Source organism: Antennarius striatus, chromosome 23, assembly GCF_040054535.1.
Source record: "Antennarius striatus isolate MH-2024 chromosome 23, ASM4005453v1, whole genome shotgun sequence".
Classification (NCBI taxonomy): Eukaryota; Metazoa; Chordata; class Actinopteri; order Lophiiformes; family Antennariidae; genus Antennarius; species Antennarius striatus.
In genome coordinates this window covers 5,798,629-5,822,794 of record NC_090798.1, presented here as the reverse complement: position 1 = coordinate 5,822,794, position 24,166 = coordinate 5,798,629, and the positions used below count along the sequence as shown (strand labels likewise).

The following is a 24,166-nucleotide window of genomic DNA, read 5'->3' as shown; positions in this document are numbered from 1 at the left end:
TATTCGTCCTTCTTGTATTTCTTCATCCTGAAAAATCCTTATTTTGTATTTTCTTCTTTTTCAGTGCTTCATTTCCCATCACAGCAAACTTTTTGCTCCCATTTTATAATGACATCAACACAATCGTGTTCTGGTGATTGTGAATCAGGGCATTTCCCCTCAGGGTAGTGGTTGTTTGTGTTTGATTCCGAGTTCACAAGTCAAACTGGATTCACTTCTGGTTTGGCTTTGCATGGAATTGCAGGATGTAAACACAACTCTGCGTGTGCAGTTTTCTGTTTTCGCTTGCTTGACAAACGTTGATGATATATTACTTCAGTTTAAAGAATCTGAATGTTAATCTTGCGCTGTGAGAGAGGTAAATCACAAAATATTTAAAGATAAAAAAAAAAAAAGTCCGAGAACTTTAGAAAGTACATGATTGTTATTTTAATTTTTGAAGTCATCACAAGTTTAGAACTGTGTATTTCAAGTCGCTATGCAGATGATCCAACAATGTCACACAAGGATCAGACACACTCCATCAGACTAGTTAGGTTGTGTATTTTTTTTTTTTTACACATTCTTTTTCCGCTTTAATTTTCTACCTGCCTCTCATTAGTTCAGTCTCGTGGAAAAATTAGTCTGTGATCCCTCTTCTCTGGTGACCAGAGTCTCATCCCTTCCAACCTGTCACTTGTGTTCCCATTACCCACAAACCTCTGCTTAGTGGATAATCATCAATTAGTTTAAAAAAAAAAAAAAATCCAAGACATGTCTTTGACTGTCATCAGAAAACATTTGCTAATTATCTAAACTCTCTCATTTGTATCATTAATGAATGAATGACCAATTTACAATTGTTAATTTAATTACAATGGTGTGATTATATCCTAATGAGAACTCTAACAACTCTCAACCAAGAGCGTTATTATTGCTGCAAATATTCCTCAAAATGATCACACCTCATATCAACACTAATCCTGCTGTGACAAAAAGGATGCTGATAATTGTTCCCACCATCCTGTGTGTCTTCTGGTTGATGGTGTTGTTTTGTTTATTATATTAAGCCTCAAAGGGAGATGCTAATTTACAGATTTTAAAATGTATTTGCATTGGGTGAAGGTCATCGTCTGAGTTATGAACACCAAGCTTTTATGCTTTGGACAGAAATTCTTGTTAAGCAGACTTGAATCTTTTTGACAGAAAAACAAACAAACTACAATACTTTCCATCTTTAGACACACTGAATATCATTGAGGACATTGTGTTTACCATTATATTACTTATCAAAATATCAAATATCAAATAATCAATCAAAATAAAGATTGACTTCTTTTTGAAGGCTGTGATCTGCTTATTATTTTTGACACATGACATTCCAATTGAGTTGATTTGCTTGTCTGCAGAATTAAGAGTTGATGGAGCTGAGGAAGAGAAGAAGGCAGAGGCATTGCATGCTCCTCACTGAAGACGAGTGGTGGTGGTAAATGGTGATGTAACAGGTGCACTCTGGACTAAATGTAACCCCTTCATGTCTCATACCCCACTGTGAACGACATTATATGCAGCCTAACATACAAAATTCACCTGGACCCCAACACAATTCAGAGTTGAATATGTTTTAACGATTTTCAGTGAGTACTTTTTAACAGGGATTTATATATTATCCTTAAATACTGTCAAACAGATTTTCTAGAAATGCACCTACTGTTTTTAATCTGGGACAATAAGAGACCACAATTACTGGATGTGGACTCAATCAATGTATTATTATGGAATTTTTACAAGTACCAGAGGAAGAAAATGGTTTATATTCACAGTGATTATCTCAAGCTATTTCAGATCAGTCCATGCTTTTCTTGTGATTCTGACAGAGACAATTAATAAAAAGCTGTCTTCTCATTGCCCTGTAAGTAACAAAGCATCTAGTGAAGATGGGACACTCTGACCTGAACAACCAGTGCTAGCATGACAAATATATTCTATGCTGGTCAAAGATGCAAATCCTTGATCTTTTTATACCATGCTTTTATGTGCATAATGAGGGCTGTGTCAATGCAAAACATATAATTTTCTATAGTGTCTTCTATAGAATGCGAACAGAAGTGAAATGTATTGGCTGTCTGCTATACTGTATGTTCAACATATCATCCACTGACTAGCAGTCTTCATATAAAACTAGATTCAGTGCTTTCCTCTAGGGTTGTGTGATGTTCCCTCACCATACTTTAGCTGACAAAGAGGGATGCCTTAAAGGTTTTTATTTCTGACTGTCCAAAAACAAAGACATGGATGACGGAGAACACAGAATCCATATTCCCGATTTTCTGTGAGCAATTACACAGATAAAGCATGGAAAATTGGGTTTTGGCTTTGAAATCCATGCATAAATGGTGTTAAAGTGGAGCAAAAAGATTGTGAGAAATGGCTCTTTGTAACTATTTCTTTGTGTTTAAATTGAAAGGATTTGTGTGTGACTGCCAAAGAGTCAGGAAAGCAAATACTTGCAGTACACTATATGTGCCTGTGCGTATGCAAATGAGGACATTCTATATATCAAGTTTTATAGAATATAGTTTCATGGATTTGTCACCTACACATGTTCAGGTCTGGTGCTTTTTTCTGTTAGGCTTATAGTGCTAAAGCTTAAGGTTTGCATGGTAGTTTGCAGGAGAATGGTCACAACAGAGCTACAGAGCAAGGTTTGAATACTCAATTAGATGAGGACATTGAGGAAAGAGACATATTCTTCCTTCTGAAGTCTTCAGAAGCAAGATTTAAAATTATTATTTTTGCCCACTAGCATCAGGCTGTCTCAGCCTCCATCCACTACAGGCAGGAGTTGATTAGATAAAGAGGAGTACTCTTTTACATGATTATGTTCTACACTAATGGCTCACAGATTAATAACACAGAAAGGCAAACAATCTGCCTTCTGTTTCATCGTCATGATAAATAATTGCATTTTGAATATGCAGCCATATTTAACATGACCTGACTGTTGGCGTGTGACTCTGTAGTGGACAGCTGAGAGATGTTGACATTGCATGCTTGGGAGATGGCCTTTTATAAGGAGGAGGTTAAATTATGATCTAATCACCCAGAGGCTGATTGAGAGTTTGTTTACACCGGCTGAATTGCTTGGATACCAATGCTTGTTCCAGTAACAAAAGAACTGATTCTGCTTGGATTGTGTTCACAGTAATAACAGTCCAGGGTGTGCATCTCTTCTGCCTGAGGGTGGGATATGAAACACTTTGGTTTGATTGCAGAGGACCAAGTACAGCATGACTGTAGGTAGCAGGAGTGATAAAAGACAGGTGTCGAGGGAGGCATCTTGGCTAAGATGCAAACCTAAAAGGAACTTGGGTCTGACACCTGCAGGATAACTAAACACTTATATATAACCGCAGTGACTGCCCCTAAATGATGTTCCTGCATAATCTACGAGTTGATTGACAGCTGTCTTTACCACAATGTCTATGGAAGCAATCGGTCTATACTCTCCTAATTACAGACATCAATTGCTTTACTTTAGAGTAGGAGATCGCTGGAATAGATATTCATCATAGAGTGCACATGAGAATAGTCTTATCTATCAATCACATGTCATGTTTAATGGATGCATTTTATGCTGGTGCATGTTCTCAAGCTTAAAGGCAGGCAATCATATCTAGTAATTACAGATTCTGCTGGTGTTATCCCAGTGTTGTGAAATGAAGGAACAATGCATGTATGTAAACAACAAAGCCATATACATCATATTAACTATAGTTTGTGGCACAACTACACTGCTAATTACATGTCCATGGTAACCAATTAGGCACCATTCATTCAAAGTGTCACTCATTCATTCAAAAGCTGTCTCTTCTTTCTGTAGCATTGCCCATAAACCAGCATAAGAACATTGCCATTATGCACCTCAACCCATGATTTTAAGATTTTTTTTTAATTTGCATATCCCAATTAAAGATGATAAATCTGAGTCCTGGCAGCTATTGATTTCTGATGTGTCTTATAGAACAACTATGACATGGGGAAAACCCACAGCATAGCATTTAGAACTAATCTTAAAACAGTAGAGACAGACTTGTGAAAGTTTCTTGAAACAGTCAGACAACCCTGGTCCCTGTGACCTACTGTCTGCATCTCCGAATTGTTCTTTTTTCTTTCTATAACTTGAGCATATCTTTCCTTTTTTTGCATACTGTCACTCTTTTGCTCCACATGAAGCCACTCTCAAGCATCTAAATAACACACTATAAAACCTGAATTCTGAAGTCCAAAGCCTATTATTACCAGAGCTTCCATTTCCCAGTCTACCAGCAGACCGGAGATCCCTCTTCACACATAAATGCTCTGTAACCATAGCTATTATTTCAAGATGATACACAGAGTGTTTTAAAGTCAGAGCAGAGGTGTCTCAATCAAAAGATAGTCCGACAGGCAGGTCCATGGAAACAAAGAGGTAAAAATAAGGAAGCGTAGGACGATGAAGTGATAAACTGTTATTGTTTTTGGTATGTTTTTTTTGGACATCAGTGGGCAATGTTGGATTTAGCTCATACTGGGTACAGATTGCTGGAGGATATTGCTCTGTTATTGGCCTCTTCCTGTTAAGGCAACATCTGTTAATATAGCAGGTGTCATATTTCAAGGTGGACAGCATTGTGGGTACAGATGCTGCCAGTCCTTTGTGAAGGTGTATTTCCTCTATTGTCCTCCCTTGTTTGACATGCACATTTAAACTTAGAGGCTTTCTTTTGTTTGCTGTGTTTAGCCCTGGCAATTAGACTACAGCATCTATAAAGGATAAGCAAAAAAAGTATCTTCACAGACAGATTTGAATCTAATAAAATTGTATTGTTTACAGTTGGCCTATCCTGAATGACTCTGATGTGAAAGTGGACCTAATGTCAAATGATTTTAGCTGGCATGAGTTCATGGCTACCTTCCAATGGCGCTTAGACTTGAACCGACCAAGGTTGACACAGGAAATAGCTATTTCTCCTCAGTGGTAATGCTTTCTGGAACAATCAATCAGCACAAGTTGTTTTTACCTTTCAGGTCCAGGTTGCGGGCTCCATTGGAGTGCTGAGTAACGGTGCGTGAGTCGATCTTGAGTGTATGTACATTGTTGGCATCCCGGGACACTACCACGTTGTGCCACTGGTTATCATTGAGTGGCTTGTCTGAGTTGCCCTTCATCAGTGATGGCCCGTTGCCAAGGTCAAAGACGTAGTGGACATACCTGTGAGCAGAGATGTCATGAATGTGTGTGACACATATTACAAATCCAATGGAATTGGACAACCTGGACAATCATGGCAGAATTGCTCTTTGTTTCTATTCAAACTGTACTTTCAGGAAAGATGTCATCAATGAGTCCATTTACAGTGCATTATGGGGCATTCACACGGAGCTGTAATGTATTCTGAATGCTTTATGGCCACATTCAAACATACATAATTTGGAATATTTCAGTAGTCGTAATATATCAAGGTCTGACTTACAATTAAATCCACATTTAAGGACCTTATAAGTATTCATAAACTCTAAGTGTGCATGGATATAATAATCAATAATCAGACTACAACATGCAGGAATTAGATTTGAAAGCTACTTCGGGCATACAGATCAAGCTGTGCTGCGCACACACAATCACAGGACCTCATGATGATTCCTTACTCTCATCATCCATCATCTAGTACATACTCCCCATCAGTGAAGGGTATACGCTGTGACATTTTCCCATGTCCCCCTTTGCTAATCAATGCCCTGCTCTGTGTGTATTTCTGCTGCATTTTAACCCCTATGTCTTCCCAGCATCCACATTCACTTCCACAATGAAATGAAAACTTTGTTACAAATGACTTTATATCTACTGTACTTGATTTAGTGTAAACAATTATGAGACCACCTTAAATGATGCAGCATTCCATGTCTGTGTATAGCTGGGTGATGATAAGTGATGATCATGTATTATATTTTTGGTCAATGACATATACAAATAGCTGTCATTATAAAGTAAATGGATCTGGCTCAGTTATCTACACCCAGCTGCCTGACCTCAAATATATCTAAAGTAACATTGGCTTTCTAATTTGACATGCATATGCAGAAACCAGCTCTTTATGTTAAAGTCCCTGTTGGACTGAAGAAACACTGATAGGAGGTAACACAGGTCCCACCTTCTTTTTGTGATTGAGATCATGACTATTTTGTCTGTTTTATTCAGATAATTTTGTTTTTTCTACAATTGTTCCAATGATTTTATGCAGATACACTTTAGACTCTTGTATCACACTAATGCTGGATATGAAGAGCAACAGAAATGCAGAAAGGCCTGCATAGGGAAAAGCCTCGTAATCAATACTGTAATTGTGATTACTGCTTTCCGCTGATATGATTCAAAATTGACATCAGTTTATTCATGTCCTGCAATACAGATGCTGTGCTTCTCCAATATCTTTAGCACAACAAAGTACAACCTGCAGTATTTATATCATTAAGAGATGTTTTTAGAAACATAAAATTAGAGACAATTTCAAAAAACAAAAATTCTGTCTGATCTGCCCTTTTGTTTTGAAGGAAATGGCTTCCCTGGCAAGGTCTATTCAGGGGTTCTGGAGAGGAGGGTCGGTCAGGAAGTCGAATCTCGGATTCAGGAGGAGCAGTGTGGTTTTCGTCCTGGCCGTGGAACAGTGGATCAGCTCTACACCCTCCACAGGGTCCTTGAGGGGGCATGGGAGTTTCCCCAACCAGTCTACATGTGTTTGGTGGACTTGGAGAAGGCGTTTGACCGTGTTCCTCGGGGGGTTCTGTGGGGGGTGCTTGAGGAGTATGGGGTACCGAAACCCTTGATAAGGGCTGCTAGGTCCCTGTCCGACCGATGTCAGAGTTTGGTCCGCATTGCCGGCAGTAAATCAGATTCGTTTCCAGTGAGGGTTGGACTCCGCTAAGGCTGCCCTTTGTCACCGATTCTGTTCATAACTTTTATGGACGGAATTTCTAGGCGCAGCCAAGGCATTGAGGGTGTCCAGTTTGGTGGCCTCAGTATTGTGTCTCTGCTTTTTGCAGATGACGTGGTGCTGTTGGCTTCATCAAGCCGTGATCTCCAACTCTCATTGGAGCGGTTCGTAGCCAAGTGTGAAGCGGTTGGGATGAGAATCAGCACCTCTAAATCTGAGACCATGGTCCTCAGTCGGAAAAGGGTGGAGTGCCCTCTCCGGGTTGGGGATGAAATCCTGCCCCAAGTGGAGAAGTTCAAGTATCTCGGGGTGTTGTTCACGAGTGAGGGTACAATGGAAAGGGAGATTGACAGGCGGATCGGTGCAGCGTCTGCAGTGATACGGATTCTGTATCGGTCCTTCATGGTGAAGAAGGAGCTAAGCCGAAAGGAAAAGCTGTCGATTTACAGGTCGATCTACGTTCCTGCCCTGACCTATGGTCACGAGCGGTCGTGACCGAAAGAACGAGATCCCGGATACAAGCGGCCGAAATGAGTTTCCACTGCAGGGTGTCCGGGCTCTCCCTTAGAGATAGGGTGAGAAGTTCGGTCATCCGGGAGGGACTCAGAGTCGAGCCGCTGCTCCTCCGCATCGAGAGGAGCCAGATGAGGTGGCTCGGGCATCTGATTAGGATGCTTCCTGGACGCCTCCCTGGTGAGGTGTTCCGGGCACGTCCTACTGGGAGGAGGCCCCGGGGACAACCCAGGACACGCTGGAGAGACTATGTCTCCCAGCTGGCCTGGGAACGCCTTGGGATTCTCCTGGAGGAGCTGGATGAAGTGGCTAGGGAGAGGGAAGTCTGGGCTTCCCTGCTTAAGCTGCTGTCCCCGCGACCCGACCCCTGATAAGCGGAGGAAGATGGATGGATGGATGGAAATGGTTGCACTCAGCTTAAATACTTTAATTAAATGTCTCTAAAGTAATCATGGACTTCAGTCCACAATTCCTTCTCAGGCTCACTGCTATTATGTGTCACAGTTAAATGATGTATAAACATTCCCGGCAGTTGTGCTTCGCGAATTGATTTAAAAAAATACTTTCTTGTCTTATGTGATTGAGAAATAATTTCAAATGTACTGTAGCTATTGTAAAACTTAGAGTTGAAAATTGAGGGGAGAAGCTTTTGCATCACTGTTTGTAACTGGAGTTATTTGGGAGGGATAACACAGTGCAGCATTTTTAAACGTTCCTCATCATGCTATGAATGAATGAAATCAGACTCACCCTTTCACAAGTTCCACAACGATGAAGTCACTGCCGTCTCCAGAGTTAAAGAGCATCAGGCCATCTGGCGTGGTGGTTTTAAACTGAAAGAAGAGGTGCATGGAGGCGTAAGCTTGCAATGTGGCTAAAGCTAAGTAGCTGCCTTTTGTTCGAAATGTCACTGGATCTGCAATGATGTGCCGCATGCCAAAACGGGCATTCAGTTCACAGTAGGAGATGTCTCCATTTTTGCACTGGTCTAGATAGGGCACCCTGTTGAAGGTCAGGCCCTGAAGATGACCAATGAAGTTCGAAGGCACCACAGATATGAAGCGGCGTTCAGTCATGATGCCGGTTTCAATGTTGTGGAACTCGAGCCGTGTGTGGGCACCAGTCATCTGGCCTGAAATGGAATAAAAAGAAAAACAATAACATTATGTCTGAACATAACAGGAAGAACATTATTAAAATGCTCTGCATTGGGCAAAGTCAATACAATAATTGAAAGGCCATATTGAAATACGTTCATTATAAATAACAGCAAGCTAGTTTGGTGTTCCTCTACTTTCAGATTATTGTGTGTGCTGACAAGCACCCCGAGAAAAGAAGTAAATTGAATAGCAACCCTAAATTCAAAACTCAAGGATTTCATCAAGCACGCCAACAATATCTGCTATGGTAATTTAGGCATATATTATATACACATATCTTTATAATGCTAATTAGATCTCTGAATTAACTGTAATTGCCTGCCTGTGCACACAATGCTGTAGGTTTCTCTGAATGTCACAAATGTTAAGCCTATTTCTGTAACCTGCTGTTAAACAAATTAAACACACACATTGCTGCAGAAAATGCCTTGTCACTGCCTCGCACATTACAATTGTATTCTCTTCACAGGGAAATGATTGGAGTAACGGGCTCGGTATCCTTGAAATAAAACACCTTGCATGCTGAGGCCCGGTTTTGCCTAGTGCTTCATCTGATTCAACATGAATCTGTTTGTGAACCGAGCACAAAATCTTTATTTCTTTCTTTATCCCACTCTTACCTTTTCCTAACCTCCACCTTCATTCCTATGCGTTGCCATCATTTTGCCTGGGGCCACAACACTATGGCTACCCATGACTACGCCTCATCTCTTGACCTCTCATCCTGCTCTTTCCTCAGTACTTAATAAAACCTTTGTATTTAGTACAAAAATGCTTTAGTAGTATATGCATAAAAATCAGCAAATTTTGTGTTAAATTTAAATTCTACATTTTTTTTAAACTTCCAATTAATTATATCTCTGCCTGGCCAGCAAAACAAAGAATACCCTGAGTCATTGTTGTTCATAACTAAAGTTGAATATTACATACTTTGTTATTTATCTTTTTTTTTTTCTCTCTTTTTTTTATTTTATATTTTTGGCTTCTTTTAGCTCCCTTCCATCAATCCATTCATTTTCTTGAAGATGGTATTTTTATTTATTTAATTTTTACATTTTGTATTGTATAGTAATCTCCGAAGGGAAATTAAGAGCACACTATAGTTTCAAACAAACACACGAACATATGTTGGTATGTACAGGCTGCTGTAACACACACAAACACACACAAGGGGGCCTGTAGGCACGCAGGTGGAGGTTAAGTGACGGGCAGCTCCTAGATGGTGCATACCTAATGAGCAACTTGTAATGGAGGACTTGCTCAAAGGCGCCTCGGCAGTGTTTGGGAGGTGAGCTGACACCTCCCAATACAGCTGGAATTAACATAATTTTATTAGTTCTTCATTATTTTTTATATTGTTAAGTTTAAGTGTCATAAGTTTTACTTATATGTTTTACTTACATATCTCATTACACATTCTTACAGTTAGCCATCTTCCACACTGGTTGTTGTAATGACAAAGGAGACATTGTTAAGGGGTGATGCACTGCTTTTGTCAGAGTATGTATCTGATCCCAATCGCCTTTCACCTCATATTAGAATACCGGAGGCAACTCACCTTCCACTGTGACATTATCCACTGACAGTTGCAGGCTCTTGCCTCTTCGCACCACCTTCACAGTGTGCCACTCGTTGTCATTCAGCTTCTGCCCCGCGAACAGCGTTTCTGGTCCTTTGCCTGTAGTAGGGGGGAATTGAAATCACAAACAGCACAGCAGGAATGCTGTGTGCACAACTCACGCAGTCACGCAGAGTTCATACCCAGTAGGTGACAGGGCAAGTGGAGAAAACCTGCATGTTTTTGAAACGCATTCACACTATGACTTCTCTCAGTGTACTGGAAATGAAACAAATAAAATATCTGGCCTGACAGACTGTATAATTGAATATCTTCTCAGAAGCTTAGTGTTGCAGCAGGATGTCACCAAAGACAGCAGGACAAAAGTCATAACCAGCTGAGGGAGCAGATTAGAAGAGGCAACCGACAACGACAACTGGAGATGGTGTCCTCTGAACATATGAACACAGAGCAGGTTATAGCTCAGTTGAACACATCAGAGACTCTGCTGAATGGCCAGAACAATACGTTAAACTTTTCACTCCACAAACTACTTCCAAACCAGCTTCCCTTTCCCTTCTCCTATGAGTGTTTCTCTTGTTTTTATCCAACCTCTTTTGGCAAAGGAAATGCTTATATGAGCCAAATCAAAAAGGGGGGAGCGGGATTTTTATATCCAGTGACATGCAGTCAGGAGAGGCAAATGACGCACGGCCTCACCTGCTATCATGAAAGAAAAAAATGGAAAATGGAAGAAATAAATTAAATGGGTATATTTATCTAGTGATGTGTATTGTAGAGTTATTTTCTATTTATAGACACCAATTTTAGCTTATTTTTACCCCAAATCACTGAATTTTCACATTTACCACTGAAATACTGAGAAGAACCCAGTGGTGAGGCACCAGCCAGCCAAACATCACAATGGATTGCGCAATGACTCGACTTGCTGTGCTGAACAGTGCTATACAGTGAGACCGTAATGTTGTCTATATGTTGTTATTAAAATGTTCACTCATGTTTGCTATATGAAAGAAATTCCCATAGTTTAGCTAACATATATAATGTATGTGGGTTTTTTTCCTCCAACAACTGCATGTGTGTAAGGCCTTTCTTGAATTGAGCAGTCCTAAAACAGCTGGGAAGAGGCATTCAGTGAGGCACGCAGTTCTCCTACCTAACTGTAGGGGGCGCTGGTGATCCCAGGAATTCTTCTCGGGACTCTTCGGCCGCAGAATAAGTGACAGCAAGCTACAATCAAGTTATTGATGCTTTTGTGTGGAAGGAGCGGCACATGGACTTAATTTATAAGTAAACATATAAACAAACATAATAGCAAAATGACATTTTTTTAATCAAATGTGTTTATTTGTGTGTTACAGTTTGTATGTGTAAATAATTCTGCTATAAGACTTTAAACATACACACTCACTGATGCTAATTAAATGGTGAATAAGCTACACTGTAGGTTCATATGTTTGTATATATGGTGAGGTTCATGCCTCACCAGCCATGAACCTCACTGCACGTTACTGTTTATATCCTACCGCTGACTGAGCTTTATTATATCAACACTGGAACCAATTGTTGAAATGATGGACTGACAGTGAGAGAAACACATTGCATTTTAATTAAGACAGCAGTGAAGAATCCTGTCAATGGACCATGATGAGTTGACATGACTCATGGCCAAAGCTAGGCTGTTAGCTGCTGATTGGCTGTGTCCAAGTTTGTGATTCAAAATACGTAAGTGGGATACCATGATTAAAACTGAAATCATTGTTGTTGCTTCGGAGGCTGGATGAAAGGGCTGCTAGCAGTGAGTGTGCAGTCTGATGACACAAAGGTGAAGTTAATCACTGATAAGAAGAGAAAAGGAGAATTCTGTAAACAGAAAAATATAATGAGGCCAGATGTCTGCCTCGTTGGAGGCACGGTAAGCTGAAGTAGTAGAAGAATAGTCACTTAAGCCACCTTCTGCACTATCTGCACTTAAAAAAAAAAAAAAAGCCCGGACTCTGGATTATTTTCATTGACTGTGTCAGCATGCCACAAATGAGGGGTGTGATGTTTGTAGGCTGTTGCATAATTACCAGGAGTCTTCCATCATTGGCGGTTGTGTGCTCGCTGTAAACAACCTTGATTAATTCAATCGGATCAATGGAACACAAGGCGTCAGCTAACAGCTGCAGGTTCTGACCATCAGTCTCTGTTCGGGTTGTGTGGCTGCTGTTGCAGTAGTGGGTACTTGAACATATCCATGTAATTATGATGTCTAAAGCCTAATCAAAACAACTTCAGTGAGTGATGCTGATAATCAGTTTGCAGTGGGCAATGATGGCAGCATGTTTGTCTTTTTTGAGCACAGATACGTGAAATAAGTCACGATATATTTGACTCTGAATACTAACATGAACGTCTGGGACTGGCATCAGCTGACCACATTCTATAAATACAAGCTTATAATGAATTATCTTGTTTCTGTTAATCACAAATTCACCTTAATTCACAGATAATTTTATAAGATAATATTTATAAAACAAAACTAAGCTAACATCTTGGATGCCACTCTGAGTCCTCTCAGATGTACGTTGGCCAAGCACCAAGCTCACCGATCTTTCTCGACATGGTTGTTAAGTTAACAAGTACACCATGGTCATGCCGGCCAGAGGCACAGAAGTCAGACAAAGAAAATAATCACTGCTCACTATTGTCATGACTGTAATAACAGCGCCACATGTAGTCAGAGGCAGTCCAAGTGAGTGTGCTGCTGGCTTAGCTGTCAACAGAACAAGTCATGAGTCACACAGCCATACATTAGAGCAAGCCACCAGAGCCACACGTCTGTCAGGGTGGCTCAAGTATATGCCGAGGGTTAAGCTTCCAGGGGTCAGGGGTCAGTGAGGGATGTGTCAGCATGTCATATGGTCAACATTTGCCAGGAGTGGTTTGATGTGATTGAGTGTCCAGACTATGCAGCAACAAAGGAATCTGCCCTTAGTGTTAAACCACAAAATTACTCTAGACGAGGAACACCAACACATTTATGTCCATAAATGTCACTGTAGCTAATTTCCAATCAGCATACGCAGAAAATATAACCACACCACTAAACAGAGACAAATCTTATATTGTGGAACAAGGTTACACTCTGGATGAGTCTTTTTCATTTAATCTCTGACTCAAATAAGCAGAGGAAACTCACTCACTATATTAGTTGAATACCATAATTCCACATTTACAAACACATCATATTCTCTTTTACAAGGTTTGATGGGAACTACCATCCTTGAGTATGGCATACACTAGCGAATGCCAGTACAAGCTGTGCGATTTCATTTCCCTGGAAGAGGACATAATTATGAGCAGCTAAAGCTTTGGATTTTTTTGGGGTCACAAATTTGCACAAAGTCACACACATTAATGCAACCACATACACACAAAGGCAAGCACCCATGAGAGAGGAGGAAATCTAACAGTGGACTACAGTCTAATTAAAAGTGGCCCAAGAAAGCGCCGCCCTCATTGCTTCATTCGCAACTCTGTAGACCCAGACTGAGTAAGGAGGGAGGGTGCTGATGCTGAACGCTATCAAAAAGAGAGATTCAGGAGGGACGAGAAGGAGAAAACAGAACACGCAGGTCTGAGAGTTTGTAGATTGAAATAGATTTTCCACGTGAAGCTGCTGAGAATGACAAAAACACATCGAGGGACACTGAATACTGAGCTGGGGGAATTATAATTCTTTGCGGTTTCATAAGGAAAACAGCAGACATTGAGGAAGATGCCTTTATAAAATTATTGCTTAGCAAACATGGAGACAGGTACTGTAATCAAAGTGTGGATATGCTTATGTGCAGTCTGAGCACAACTTATTTATTTTCATGATTACTACCAGGTGATAGACCTCAGACAACCCCCTGTTGTACACTGGAGAGCATATTGTACATGAACACACAACTGTAAAGCTCACACAGAACTGCAGCTTTTGCACACAGGTGAGAAAAGCTTCCAGTGTATATAGAAAAGACAAACCAATGCCAGGATATTTTATGCATGTGTGCAATGGCTGCTCTTGAGATTATACTAGTGGGATACAGGGAGGGGATTGTCTGCATAAGGTTGGCTTTAGGGCCTTTTGTTAAATTCAGATTTGTGTGGTAACATATTGTAGGTTGAAGAAACACATAGCTGGTGTCAAAAAATGAATTCAAATGTAACAAATGGAGGTGGTGTTGCTTAGGTGTTTTGCAGGTTGTGAACTGAGGCTTACATTGCCTCCTCCTTCCTACAGTTGTGGGAGGTGCATGTGTGTGTGTGTGTGAGAGAGAGAGAGAGAGAGAGAGAGAGATGAGAGAGAGAGAGAGAGAGAGAGAGAGAGAGAGAGAGAGAGAGAGAGAGAGAGAGAGAGAGAGAGAGAGAGAGAGAGAGAGGAGAGAGAGAGAGAGAGAGAGAGAGAGAGAGAGAGAGAGAGAGAGAGAGAGGAGAGAGAGAGAGAGAGAGAGAGAGAGAGAGAGAGAGAGAGAGAGAGAGAGAGAGAGAGAGAGAAGAGAGAGAGAGAGAGAGAGAGAGAGAGAGAGAGAGAGAGAGAGAGAGAGAGAGAGAGAGAGAGAGAGAGAGAGAGAGAGAGAGAGAGAGAGAGAGAGGAGAGAGAGAGAAGAGAGAGAGAGAGAGAGAGAGAGAGAGAGAGAGAGGAGAGAGAGAGAGAGAGAGAGAGAAGAGAGAGAGAGAGAGAGAGAGAAGTATGAGCTTGCTCTTCCATACAACCTTGCAGAAGAGAACAGTACATACTTTTCACAATAGATCCCACTCACAAGCACAATGCCTTGCTTTCCTGCTGCACAAACACACCAGGGCTCTTAATTGGACTATTGGGGGGTCAAGGAGTGCTTTTTTGTTTGTGTGCGTGTGTGTGTGCGTGCGTGCGCACACATGCCTCTTTGTAGGTGTGTGTGTTTCCACCAGATGATGTAAAAAGAAGAAAGACAGAGATCTATTGTCAAAAAAATGTGCGGTTAAAGTTTAACTGAGATGTTAGGTTGTGTGTATGCAGAGTGTATGTGTGTGTGTTTCTGTAAAACTGGGATGGAGAAAGAAATGCAGTGTCAGCACAGCAGAGGGATGGAGCACTGCGTTGATGACACATGTGTCAGCAGTGGGATATGGAGGACAGGTCCTGTGCATCACTCATTCCTGAAATGAATATCAAAAAACTATCAAGTCTGAGGACTCCCTCAGATTTACGTGTGGTTTATTTTACTTTGATTGTTTGAATATGTACGGTGTGTGATTGTGTGGTGCAGGTTGCAGTGTCAACCCCATGCTTTCTCTTTGCCATCTGTGCTCCTGGCATGGCTCCTTGGTTCCGTTAATGAAGAGGAACGCTCTCTAACATTTGCTAACAACTTTTTTTCTTCCATCCATGTCATCTGTGTAACCATTCTAGTTCTCCTTTCACATGTTCTCTTCGCTCGAAAGACTAGTAGCTTTAAGCTACTACCTGAAGACAAACAAGAAACACACACACACACACACACACACAAACACACACAGACAATCACACATACAAACACACATCATTTTGCTTTGGAAGCAGCTGAACTGCATCTCTTCAGAATCTGTGTGACTTGCTATTGATATTCACAGCTTGTTGTCTCCTATGTTCAAGCAGCTTAATGCTCTTCTTCAACCCAAACCAACAGATTTGTTTAAATGCTGCACATATAATCCCTGCACTGAACCTAAACCACATAGTTTGTGAAAAGCATACCGACAGCTTACTTCAACCCATAAACCCACACTTACATAATCATACATGACTGCTATTTTATTGTATATTTAAGGATTGCATCTAACCTCAATTCACTCCACTTTAAAACTAACACTTTTTGTCTCAAGCTATTAAAAAAAAAGTCAAACTGAATTCACAAAACAGAAAAAAAACATAAATATCTCATGTATTTAAAGCCATGTGGGTCATAATACTGATGAAAGTGTGAGATCACATCACATCTTTCACAAATTTCCCCACTGTGGGACAATAAAGGTCTATTATTATTATTATTAAAGTCTTCATTAAGGCTCATGATTGTTATTGTTGACTCAGTTATGTCATTTTATTGCAGAGGTCACTTTTTTTTTCTATTGTCCTTGTCCTGACCTCAACTACGGTGGTGGAATCAAAACGGATCGTTAACTTTAGTCATGCTGTTGAATGAATTCATAATAGTGTCATGACTAATTAATATACACTGTCAACTACAATGCTGCAATTTGGCAATGACATTAACATAATTAAATTCTAAGGCAAGATGGATGAGGTGATTTATGGAGTATTTTGATTGACATATAGCTGCATTTGCTGCTCAAGACATTTTCTCACCCCATATTCTCAGAGGAAGATAATTCAGTTTGAATCATGTATTCATTTGATCTGTTTTATTTCATTCATCATATTATCTCATGACCCACATTTTGAGTATTTTAGACTCCCAGCTCCTCTTATATCTCCTGCCCAGGCAGTTTTACGTTTGTGCCCTTTAACTTGCACCACTTGTGTCACCAACTGTTCTTTCTGGTCCTGTTTCCTTTTGGTAACCAGTTCAGACACAAAATGTGTCCCAGTTCACAGACCATAGTCAGCAATGGCCAGGCTTAGATTACAAGCTGTTAAATGAAACACTAGGAGAATCTCACTACATCTGGTTTTGGGAGGATGTGGAAGATATATTGAGCAGATCTGTGTGTGGCATCCGAAGGACTCAAATTACAATACAATCAACAGTGCCGGGTTCTTCTTTGTGGGATCAGATCATATTCTCTTCAGTGGTTCCTAGGAACCACCCTGGATAACAGATCACCTTGACCCTTCACTATGTTTACACATTTTGAAATGAGAAAAATATTCATAATTGATTAATGTTTCAGAATTAACTGAATACATCACATAGACTCCCAAAACGTAAAGTTAAGACCACTAAAAAATGTATTTTTTCCTCCTTTTTTGGCCACACAGAGATCAATCACATGAGTATGAGTTCTACATGGATAATTTTTGTTTAAGAGCAATGCAGTACTGGTTCCAACAAAAGTACAAGTTTGCTCATGACGTTCATGACGTTCTCCATCACATCCTTGTTTATGGTCAGGAGATAACTGGATGCCATGGCTCACCAAACCACAGGGTCGAGGCTCTTTTCCTCAAGCGTGCTCCGACCGAGTTCCCCCTTGTGCCAACTTAGCCTAGAACAGATGGGCTGGTTCAGCATAGCTTCACACCAGCCAACACATTGGCTTGTCAAACAGGCAGTCACAAACAGGCCATGCCAAGCCCAGCCATACTGTACTGCCATATGGGAATAATGCTGATTTAATAAAACTGCTTTTACATTAGAGAGACAGACAGTGTGACACTTCCCACATTCGACCAAAATCAAAAGAAGAATATATGAATGCAAATGACCCAAAGTCAAAGTACCATTAGATACAGTCAGAAACATATTTGCACCAACACACACTCACTCACTGACGGTTCCTGCAGCAGTCATGCAATGTGACCTCACACACTTCACATCAGACACACTCACAATCAATAGTATCCAGCAGGCAGCAACAGAGGAGACACACACTGCTCTCAGCAGCCCCAGCTCTTTTACAAACCAGCATCGACACACACACACACACACACACACACACACACACACACACACACACACACACACACACACACACACACACACACACACACACACACACACACACACACACACACACACACACACACACACACACTCTAACCTCTGTTCTGTGCAGATGGTAATGATGGCTGGTGTTTGGGAGGTTAATGGCTGTTTGCTCCTCACAACCTTCACACTTGATTACTCCAGTCGACCGGTGTCTGGACGGCGGGACCACAACTCCATGGCCACCAAAGTCCTTCCTGCCACTCCCCTACAGTCTAACCCCATGTTCATAGTAAATGCCACGGCAATGATTGAGGGCAGAGTGTGCAAAATGACTCTTATCCTGTTTGTAGATCAAACATGGACTTTGAGATGACTGGCAAATCTAAGAAATCCAAGAACACTGTGTGATGCTATATTTGTTAAATTTCTTATACCAGCAACACTGAGGAAACCTCATGCCATTGGATTCAAGAAAAAAAACAAAACAGAAGCATGTTTTTAATGATGAGCTAGTTTTAACAAAAGGATTGCATTCCATAGCATGCAAACTTCCCCCAAGAAAGCAATTCTCTACTACTACTCAACAACAAAGCTTCTTGGAAATTGGTCAAATAATTTTTGCATATCTGAAGAAATTCTTTAAAAAAATAAGGAATAAAATCCAAGCGCTACCCTTGATGATTTGGACAAAATTTAAATGGGTCTACTCCTGAAACAGATCTAGTTCCACCAAGTTTAGTCGAAGTCCATCCAGGAGATCTAAAATAATCCTGACATTCCCACCAAACCCATGGATCTGCAGACAGTATAACCATCCTGCCAAAAGCAATGAATATAGATTTGGAAAAATGTATTTCTAGAACAAACTGTGCTTCCCAAAGAGCAATGTCTTCCTCAAATACACAAATTGACAAAACAGGTTATTGAAGGATAGCCGCTGTTACACGATTCTTCAGAAACCTTTTACATCCTACAAAGATGCAGGCAGCATAATGGAACCTCAGCTATTAAGAGTTATTGACAACCTAAAATTGAATTTTTCATGCAGTCCTGCTGGAGGGTATAATCTTATGTCGGCTTCATACATCTATTTTCTTTTTTTAAATTTTGATTAACATCTACCTCATGTCTCATTTCACTTTTAACTGTTCCACCAAAGGAATGATATGTTTTTAAAACAAGCCACTTAAAGCCCTGCCACAGAGTCATATTGCAGTTATGGTAAAATAAGTAAGAAAATATGGAGCATTTTGTAAATAATGCTAACACATAAAAAATGAAGTCATCTTTATACATTTGTTTAACTTTACAGTGAGAAAAATGTTTCCCACTTAGTTTTCTTTCTCACATTTGTGGCTGAGCTGAATTTACAGATGGAAGATATGCAAATAATGCCTTATACGTAGACCCAGGGGTGCTTTTTCATCAGTCATGAAGAGTAAGTGTGTTAACTGCCTTCACTGACTTTCAGATTGAGAGGTGACTTGTTTAAAAATGAGCCAAGCAATGACTAAATTTGAATTGTGTTTGCACCGACTGCGCAGACCAATACTATACACATTATACATTTTGTATGGATTTTTGTGTGTGCATGTTTTTTTTTCTCCATCATTCCACCAGAGTCACTGCAGCATAATGCTCAAAATAACTAACATAGCAGTTCATGCGATATCGAGAAAAAGAGGCTCAAATTGCTGTTCCACTAGTGAATGTGGTTTATAGGATAGAGTGTTCTTCAAAAGGGTGACCCAAATGGACATGCATTTTTACAGTAATGGTAACGCAGATAACAGCAACAGTTACATAAGGCTCCACAGTATATTATATTTTATATGACAAGAAACATGATTTACTTGTCTCGTCATGGTTTTCAAGATAAGACCTCCTGACAATAATTCCATTTGGCTTCTATGTTAAGAAATCATATTTCTTATCTCAAAAGAGATAGGCCGATCACTGCAGATCTAATGAAAGGCAGTGCATGTGTGTGCATGTGTGTGTGCGTGTGCAGCATTACGTCATATATGACAAGTAGATAAGATCATATGATAAAAATGCAGAGATACACCTATATTGAGACCCTCCCCCATGGATGAATCCTTATTCCGCTCCGTCCTCTTTTCTCCCAGAGTCTAACCAAATCCCTCCACCTTTCTATAATACTGTGTCCCTGTGAAATAGCTCTTCTGATCTTAATTATTAGTTGTATCTCTAAGAACAGAGGTAATTTTAGACAGGATGTAATTTTGCGGGTGAATGAGAGTGACTGGGGGGATGGAAGTATGGGAGGTCTGGAAGTCGTCTGAGGACACTCCTGAATACTGATACAACAGCAAAACAGAACTCCTGCAGCCACACCCAAACAACTCCTACTGGTGCTGCATCACAAACAGGCAAAAAAAGAAAAGAAAAAGATGAGAGGGCAGTGAGTGTGTGTCGGACCAGCAAGAATGTGGATAGGGAGGGGTCAGCAAGAGGAAAGGAAAGTGGGGAAAAGTCCTGACCCTAAATGCCAATTAGAGAGAAAAAGCATCCTCAGGCTGTGTGTGTTTGCTTGTTTCTGTGTGTGTGTCTCTGTGTGTGTATGATGCTTTCTTGTCACACACCATTATCTGTATTCACTGCTTGCTGTCTGGGCCACACACAATCTCTTTCCCACTGTTCTTACCCCTGTGCAGGAGGGGCGCGCTTGTGCTTTAGAATCCATGATAAGATAACCTCGGATGAAAGCTTGTGGAAAGGCAGGTGACCATGGTGGGAAGACCTACTTGAGGTGGGGAGATGTTGAGAGGACGCAAGATTGATGTTCAGACGTAGGAAATGAATCATACATTCCACTTGCCCTCAAAAGAAATGTAGCACTCCCTTCAGATTAACTTAAGCAAACACAACACACTTTTATTCTTGAAAGTGTACAGAATCCATATTCTCAGTTGACTTTTTTCTCTCTCCATGTGCTCCCTTTCATAATACCTTCTGCACCCTTCTTTTTGTTCTTATCAGTTCCCTTCATGCCCTTGTTTTTTTTATTTTTATTATTATTATTCCTCTTCCAACTCACATCTGTCTCCCTTGTTCCCCAGATAAAGGTCTCAGGGGAGGGCGGATTTATGATTTAAACCACGTTTCCCAGCATGCTGTGGCAGGACGAAGGTAATGTCCCATGGGATAGCCATCAGTTCTGCGAGGTAGCATGGGTTACGACAGCTGCAGGCTGGTGCCGGTTCTCTCATTAAAGCCTCTGTAATGAGTCCATATCTAAGCTGTCGGCAGAGACACGTAACGCTGAAAGGAACCAGACTGATTATGGACTGAGGCTATGCAGTCCAGGCGGCCACATCCACCTCCACCAGAAAAAGGTCCTGGACCTGCATGTTGCAATTTGGTCAATTTCAATGACTGTTTTGTTTGTTCATGAAATTCTGAAAAAAAGAAATAGATGGAAAAGAAACTTTGGTCAACACCCTTGGCACTTCTGCAGAATATGAAATATGAACATTCAAATTCAACTTGCTGTTTGAAATTATTTGGATTTGTTATATATTCTGTAATCATTTAGTCTGCTGGTGCTACAAAAGATGCAAAAGTTAATGTTACTGAAAATTACTGAACCAGCAGAATGCTAACTCCCCTTGAACGCTGCAACAAATTTCAAATGTTCAATATGACACATAAGAAGGTGGGTGGACCAGGAGTGCAGAAATCATGCAGAGTACCTGACCTTTTTTCTAGCTTTCCCAAATAAAATGATCTCAAGGGTAGCACCACAAGTAGGCAGTGGAACATTTGTGTGGACAATTCTCATTAGACCAAACCGACAGGCAGGCAATCTCCTCACCTGGTAGGGTCTACCAGGTGAGGAGATTACATAGTAGGTTACGTAAGGTGACTTAAGTTCGAATAGAAGAGAGACAGGAAAGGGAGCGGAGGAAGCATATTGAAAGCAGACAAATGATAACGCCCACTGCCATGTGATGAAACCACTAGTTTTTGTAGTTTGTTTTTCGTTTCTCTTATTTGGTCACATTTCAGCAGTTGTCAAGGTCTGCCAACACACACGTCACAAACACACACATAAACTCTCTCTCTCTCTCTCTGTGCTTTTTCAGTGTTGGTCTCTTCATCTGCCTCCTCTGTTTCTTTCTGGACTGTGAATAAAGGGCCTGAAACGCTCGCTGAAATTTCAAGGCTGTCGGACAGTGAATCAGAATAAAGCATTACTTTCAAGTTATGAAGTGAAGCATGCTGGACAAAGCTCTAATAGGTCGGTGGGTGTCTTACAGTCATGGTCTATCACATGCTTAGAATTTCCTTCAGCTACTCTACATTTTTGAGGTTTTTATTTGTGAGTGCATAGCATTCATCACTTTTTGGCTCATTTGTGCATTTATTTTAAGCACGGCAAAGGTTTTGATCTTCTCTCCTCTGGGATGCTTTATACAGCAATAATCACATAAAAGAAAAATGCATATGAGCTTAAAGATGTATAAAATGTGATCACATTTATTGACATGATATTCATTAATGAATATTTATATGTATGGTTTTCAGTCCCAGAGATGTTTGGCTGACAGCATGTTACTGCTAGACGATTGCTTGTCTGAGCTGACCCACCTCAAGGATCACACAATCAACTATTCATTAGTTGTAATAATGGGATATGTGAAATCGATTTCTTCCAACAGATCTGTCAGATGTGTGTGTCTCTGATGGTTGACAGATCTAAAGCATTATGCTAATACCGTACTTCTGCCATTGGCTCATTGCTTCACATCTAGCCTGGAGTTTGATAAAGTTAAGAGCGGCCCTCCTCCATTGATGCATTAAATTACTTTTAAAAATCAAATCCCAATCAGAGTCTCCAAAATACATTCAATAAATAACCCACTCCAATACATGTTCAAATTTCTACTCTATGTTTTGTATGCTAAGAGCAACTTCATGTGGCAACTGCAAATCCATCTTTGACCTCTGTTTGGCTGAAATAGAATGTGATGACTCATGTATTAAGTGAATGATTGGAAACTCATTATTCAATATTTATGAGAGCCATCTGCTCAGAGAGAAGTGCGGAGGAGCAGCATACAAACTCCCCATTCAATACAAATTAGTCTGAACAAAATAAGCATTCAAATGGAAAACAACAGTGAAACCTTAGAAATGCATGTACTGTAACTGCAGTAAAAATAGCTACACAGCCACAAGGACTGTACCTATACTACAGTAGTCATGGTTTAAGTTGTCATGCTTCTATGAAACACATGGGGGTGTTCCAGTTTAATACATAGAGATTGATTGGACAATTCAATAAAATGCAAATGACGGTGCCTATATCCTCCCCTACAGCATCTGACAACTTTAGTAGAAGCAGTTATGACTGTGGCAGGAGAAAGGAGTTAGTCCCAGTGACAAAGACATGCTGTCCCTGTGTGGGCAAAATCAAAAGATTAATTTCTCTGCCTATAATATGATGCATTCATTCATTCATTTAATGCATTTGCACATATAAGCTCTGTGTGGGGGTATTTATGAACATATGCCAGCGTTAGAAAAAAAAAAAAAAACTCCTCTCAGTACTATTAGTCATCATTGTGCTATTCTCACAGGGTATGGTATCATTAAATAAAAAAACAAACAAGGTAAAATAAAACATCTACCTAGATTCATTCATCAGGAAAAATACTAAATTATATTAAAATAATTCAGTTTTACTCACATATTTGTCTCTGCTACATACAAATAAATTAGGCATTGCATCTTATTTAACAATTTTATTATTTCTTTAGCTTTGATTGCTTTTCATATATAATCAGATAATATCAGTCAAGCAGGCTCCTTCTTTCACACATTGAGTTATATAAAAATAAATTCTTAAGTACAAGTAAACAAATCTCTACCACCCACAGAGTCTTTCGCTCTACCAGAATTGATATGGAGAGAAAAAAAAAACTGAGAGTATGGATTCTATACACTTTCAAGACTGAAAGTGTGTTGTGTTTACTTAAGTTACTGAAGAGTGTTACTTATTAAGCTACTGTATGTTAAAGTAAAGGTGATTAAGAACATAGGTAAAGGGGTTGGAGTGTGTTGTAATTATTCCCATATAAACTTTCCACTTTGTCCTGTTTCAGTGATTCATGGTCATCAGATTTTTCAGGCTATTCAGAATAGAAATTGTGAAGGCATACTTTTTCAAAATTCAGCTAACCTGCCGGAACAGAATGACATGGGTCTGGTTTGACGATATAATCTCAGTGGTGAAAACTGCTGCTGAAAAATGAAGCTGCAAGTCCTCAA

The 24,166-nt window shown here is 40.2% G+C and overlaps 1 protein-coding gene across 4 annotated transcripts in view; it reads right to left on the bottom strand.

The window, feature by feature from the left end:
• Positions 1-24,166, bottom strand: part of nrxn2b (neurexin 2b) — a 581,101-nt gene that overhangs the window by 272,922 nt on the left and 284,013 nt on the right. For all 4 annotated transcript variants that reach the window (XM_068307857.1, XM_068307860.1, XM_068307859.1 and 1 more), the window contains 3 exons: positions 10,185-10,304; positions 8,217-8,598; positions 5,043-5,233 (listed from right to left, as the gene is read on the bottom strand). In XM_068307857.1, coding sequence (XP_068163958.1) covers positions 5,043-5,233; positions 8,217-8,598; positions 10,185-10,304 — 693 coding nt within the window. The remainder of the gene's footprint in view (positions 1-5,042; positions 5,234-8,216; positions 8,599-10,184; positions 10,305-24,166) is intronic.